This window comes from Staurois parvus, unplaced genomic scaffold (genome assembly GCF_062004578.1).
Source record: "Staurois parvus isolate SC_StPar_1 unplaced genomic scaffold, SC_StPar_1.0 ptg000154l, whole genome shotgun sequence".
NCBI lineage: Eukaryota > Metazoa > Chordata > Amphibia > Anura > Ranidae > Staurois > Staurois parvus.
Window position 1 is genome coordinate 7496310 of NW_028317950.1, and position 6000 is coordinate 7502309.

The window sequence follows — 6000 nt, forward strand, 5'->3', positions numbered from 1 at the left end:
GTGGGAACTGAAAACCAGATGGTAGCCTTTGTTACTTAATGCGGAAAAGCCCAAAAAGCACTCAAAGATCTAGTAGTGTGCGCCTTGACAGAAACTTTTGGGACCAAATGAAGCGATACTGGGCCTTGATATCTAAGATAGAGCAGATGCCCCCTTTTGGGTTTTGGATCTGTGAAAAGGTTTGTGGGCACAGTGTATGCATTGAAACTGGGCTTCTAGCTTGGGGTTGGCCTTGGAAGCTGAAGTCTGGGAGTAATAAAAGTAAGTCTTCTTTGCCTCAGAAAAAGGTTGATTTTTCTCAACTTGAGGCCTAGTTTCTTTTTTTGGAGTATGAGTACTCTTATACCCAGTAACATCCTTGACAAGGATGTCTAAGGTAGCTCCAAAAAATATGCTCATTCTTGAAAGGCACACATGGCAAACACTTTTAACATGCCTGCTCCAAAGCCCAACATTTCAACAGAAGAGTGCTCCACATATTCACTGATAGGAAACTCATACGACAGATTACACATGAGAAATCCACTAACCTATCTATACAGTATTCATGTCAACATGAACTCTAAACACTCCACAAATAGAGCATTAGCATGTAGTAAAGCTGGATCCCTTGCCATGAGTTTAGTCCATTCCGATAATGTTTGACAGACTAAAATCACGGCCATGGCATTTTGCATTGCAATCTATTAGTGAAAACAAGGTTTTGGAGAGAGCCTTCAGCTGTTTATCTCTAGGTTGTTTTAATACTGGCACATCCTCTACTGGCATGGTCAGAGCTTCATTAAGATGGAACACCAGTGAATCTACTGCACAAACACTTCCTTATAAAGGCTTCCTGAAATGGGTATTGGATCGCAAAATGTTTGAGTTACAGGTTATCAGAAGTTTTACAATCAGTGTGCAGAACATTTGGACATAGCAAATGCATGAAAAAAGTTTTAGTTACGCATTATAGGACAGCCGAACAGTGATTGAAATGTTTTCTCTAACTCCATGCTGGTCCTCCTTAGTTTTGATTGGAATTTTGCTGTTTTAATAATTCATGATGCCTACGTGTGCCTGTTTTCATACATGACTATTTAGCTCTACCCCTGCATGGGCTAACCACGAGCTTATTATGTTTTCTCTGAAAATTCAATAAACATATTTAAACAGAAAAAAAAAATTTAGTTGTTTATGGACCTCTTAGAGACCCCTGATTAGTAGCAGCACTAGTATAAGCTACAGGCTGTACCTTCATCTATAGTTGGCACACACTTCAAAAAGAGCAGAAATTGTCTCTCTAAGCTTAGGATTTGTGGTGGCTACTTATGCCTCCTCAGTCACAACCTCATCCAGCAAGGATTACTAAGACTCTTCATCAGACAGAGCTAAAGACTCAGAGACCCTTAACGCTGCAGGCAGCTCAGGTAATAGTTTTGCCTCTGTGTTTAAATCAACAAATTAAATTGCTTTTTGGCCCATAAATTCTTACATAACTACAGTGAGATCCTCCAAGGTTATAACTGAGGAAGGAGCCAAGAAAGACTCCAAAGAATGTAAGACTCAAGCCAGAGACTTTTCAGGTTGACATTGTCAGGTTCTTGAGAGGGAATATTGCAGGTGCAATAATGGCAACCAACAGTTATAATACATGAGGACACTCCCAATGCTCAGCCCACATAGTCTAATCATTAATAAGTCTTCAAAGACTGGGCTACACCAAAGGCTGTGCCACAGCTCTGTACCTGAAAAGTGCTCTATGACTAACACAGTAAACAGAAGTCTGGAAAGCACCACAAGAAGAGCCCAGAAAATACCCAGACCGGATGGGCCCAGGTTCAGGCTCAAAAGCTATTGCAAAGACTATACCAATCCGGATAGCTGCATAAGAGTGAAGCTCAAGCTGAAGAATAAAATAAGTGTGAACAAAAGGAAAAGAAATGCTAGAAAAACAGAAAACTTTTCTAAGTAGAGAAGACATCCATTCTCCTTGGACAGGTAGGCTCAGAGTGGGAAGGGTTATACCAGGCTCACCACTGGTTTTTGTTTGCCAGTGTCCAAATCCTCCTGTAGGCACAGTATAACCCAAATGTGTCACATGATCTCATCCATACAGCACAGAATTAAACAAAATACAAAAGAACCATGGTAAATATAAGACCTCCATCACACAATCGGTTTGATCAAGTCCACCTATTTATTTTCGGACCCTCCATTCACTTCTATGGAGCAGTGGATGTAAATGGCCTTGGGTCTGTTTACAACTGCCTACCTCCATTACGATATGATCAGAAAAAAAAAAAATCATCCGTCCACTCTTCTCAGCGGAGAGCCTCCACTTATGCTCACTGAATAGTTACTTTGAATTTTTTTTAAATATACCTGCAGTAGTCTGTTACTAATCTGCTGTCTGAGCCAGCTACAGGTGCCTGCATGTGCCTTTTTTTTAATAGTTGACCAAGCACCACTGGGGCTACAGATCATGCTCATTGGAGTCCTGGGGTGGAGACTTTGTAGGACAGTGACACACTGAGCATACAAAGACTAACCTATTGTCTGTAATGCACAAGAAGGTGACAGCACTTTTTTTGAAGACTGAAATCCTGCAGACCATGTTCCAGTGCCTGGACTCCTGCCTGCTCTTTGGGCTACTAATATTTAGAAGGAATGTGTTAGCGCACTTAAGGTTGTTTTTTAATATTTGTCTGGAACTGTTTTTTAACAGTCTGCCACGTATAACTATAAAAATTATGAGTTACAGGCAAGACTAATCTGTCATAATACAGCCGTATGTTGCACTATTAAAATGTGATGAAACTGATAAAATGGAACACATTGTGCTTTTATGTATAGCAGGAACAATGCCTTGCCTTTTCCTCTCTAAATCTGAACTGTGGTTCATGACATGCCGCAAGGGTAATTTATGTTATTTTGGGTACATACTTCAATTTTATGCTCTGGTTCAGCTATCTGTTAGCATAGCATATAATAATAATTGCCCATTTTCTAGCTTTCAGAATTGCCCATTAGTACTCCTGAACATGCATTAAACTGTAAAAATGGTATTGCTCAGTCTAATCAGTTAACATTTTTGACAGCCACATTGTTACTGCGTTGCAAAATACTATTCAATATTGAAACCAATGTGCTCAAAAATATGAACGTTCCCAAACATAATGTATACAATAAACCAACTCCTAAATCCAGTATTAATAACAAGTGCTAAAATAATAAAAAGTAATAGAAAATCAAATAGAGTCCATTCTAATAATCTACTTCACCATCCAACATGAATAAATGGAAACAGAGGTGAAAACGTGTTCACTCCACCACCATCAACTCTTGCGGACAAACTCTCACCTTCCACGTTGGACCTTAAAATTATAAGGTCCAAATAGCTGGGATGAGCTTTAATCTATTAAAAGAAAACATATTCAGCTATAATTCACGTTTTAAAACGGCAGAAATCACCATATACAAGCTCCTTGACTTGAGAGATCAGCGAATGTGAAATCCAGTAGAGAAAATGTTGCGTCTTTGCCCTCTCTTTCCAGCACATCATAGTGACTGCTTTGCATATATAAAGTAAAACATTGTAAACCAGCATTGAATTTTTAAATCCCATTTTTTTCTGATTCAGTCTTGTTTAGCCATGACGGAAATGTGAGAACTAGTGGTGACAAGCAGGAATAAATGCTCCAAGTTGCCCATGTTTCCTGAGAGATGGCATCACAGGGAGAATATAATACCTATGTTTGGAAAAAAGTTGTGGTTGTCATTATTTTAAAACTATAATGGGGCTGGTCTACGTGGCCCTAAAGTTACCACTTCAAAAAAGTATTCAAATAACACAAAACACCATTTTATGCAGACAGCCTTTTCTGTTTTTACAGATTCTATATGAAAACTAGGGTGGCAGATTCAGGCTCAGATCTGTGCAAGTTTAAAAAACACAACCACCTTAAGCTATATGCCGACACGAGGCAACATGGTTCTCAAAATTCACTCACTGTCTTTAGGGTAATCAATTAATAGAATTTAAAGCTATACATATGCCTTTAAAAAATCTAAATACATAATTTGTGCAGCAAGGAGCAATGCATATCAAGACTGAGCAGTTCCTCGGCATATATTAACATTAATTTGAATATTGCAATGACTCAAGATGTAGTGAATGAATCCTGACAACATTGTTGCCTTCTATTAGATTATGCCAAGCAGAGGTGGTTTGTTGGACTTTAAAAGAGCAAGGGAAGGTACCTAGAAGTGCCTATACATACCTCTGCACAAGGGAAGCTCAATATACAAATACATTCAGCCACAACCCCTGTGATCTGCTCTTCTGTATTCAAAATGCTCATACTCACCAGTTTTTAGGTTTTTCGTGCTATTTAAACACCTTTATCAACGTGAAACGTTTGCTTCAGGGTCCATTTACACCACCTTCTGTTTTATAAGGAAGCGGCTAGTGTGTAATGTAGTCCAGCAATGTACCGAACTGTTTTCTGGTGTGAATGGACCCTTAAGATACACCTTGCTTATTGTAGCTCTGCATTGATGGTTCTGCTAAAAGCAAAACTGATAACACAGCTCAAGGGAGAAAAAAGCAGGCAGTAAGCCAAATATATTTGCCTAGCATTCCAAATCACTTTAGGAAAAAAGAAATATAAATCAGATGATCTTACAGCAAAGAGTCTCAACACGTTGGCCACCATGATGGAGACTGAGCTAGCTGAAGCACCAATCACTCCCACAACCCTCTCTGGACGGCTGAAAATGGCTGGCTCTCCATTGGAACAGCGGATATCTGAGGTATCTTTCTGAATCAGTGCTTGAACAAAGGTAAGGGACTGTTCCAGAGCATAGGTGTCTCGAGAGCAGGTGTCTAGAATACGAGCTCCAAGTGTGAGGTTTGGAAGAAGCTCGGGATCCCCATTAATTTGGTCCAGGGCATATAGCATAGCCTCCATTCGATGTACCCCAGCTTCTTTTTTCACTTCTCCACATGGAACCCCAGCTGGGCCCTTGGCATGGACCGGGAACAAGCCTCCCAAAGTGATGTCCCCATCTATCTTAATAGAGTGAGGCTGGGTATTTTGCTGAGACTCAACTCCCCTCTGCAAGAGAATGAAGAAGAAGAGGGTTCTGGGAGCTGGAGGAGGTCCCATGTCTTTGTGAGTTCCTCTCCAGGGAGGACTGATGGATTTGTAGACTCTGTCATTCAGGCTGTATCCAAAAATATATGACCGGGTGCTGTCTGCAGAAAGAGAACATGGAGTTAGGACAGTGATCAGCATTCCATCATAAGATAACGACTCATATTAGCACACAGTTTAGACTCAGTGTGACAAGATGGGCTGTAGGGGTCAAAATGACATATATAAGGAGCATGTTGACAGAGGACAAATGGAAGCATGCAGAAGACAGAGAAAGAGGGCACAGAAAGGAAGTATTTGTGAAAAAATGTATCCAAACCTCCACAGGATACAGAAAGAGGGAGAAGAGTAAAGCTTACAGTCAGCTCACAGTCCTGCCAGTGACAGTACGCCCCAGGCCATCTCTGCATCTATTCTTTAAATCCTATTTATAACTAAGAGAACAAGCACTGAACCCACACAAACACACACTGCAAAGCTCTAGCATGGAGACCTCAGACTAATCTGTATTCTAGTAAGACAAGACTAGACCCCCTCTGATGAATACAATAATGATCTAAGGTTTAAATGCAGTTCCTATAAATCCAACCAATGACAAACACCAGTAACAAACATATACACCCAATAACAAAAATCCAAATTGAATCTAACCCTTTCATATTACCATCCTCTACACATACAGCATAGAAATACAGAACTCACATATCATCTCCCGGTGCACACAAATACCAAGTACAAGACTGATACTTCCTTAAATAAACACACAAATATGATTTAAAAGTATGTAAGGTCCAACTAATGTCAGCTAACGCATAAATAGCAGATAATGCATTATATACCGTATCAGGGGTGGACTGACCAT

At 40.0% G+C, this 6000-nt stretch overlaps 1 protein-coding gene across 1 annotated transcript in view; it reads right to left on the reverse strand.

Annotated features, from left to right (window-relative positions):
• LOC149463463 (metabotropic glutamate receptor 6-like) overlaps positions 1-5797 on the reverse strand; it is a 90980-nt gene extending 85183 nt beyond the window's left edge. Inside the window, exon 1 of the mRNA XM_089674998.1 lies at positions 4668-5797. Coding sequence (XP_089531124.1) covers positions 4668-5279 — 612 coding nt within the window. The 5' untranslated portion in view covers positions 5280-5797. The remainder of the gene's footprint in view (positions 1-4667) is intronic.
• Positions 5798-6000: the final 203 nt, after the last annotated feature.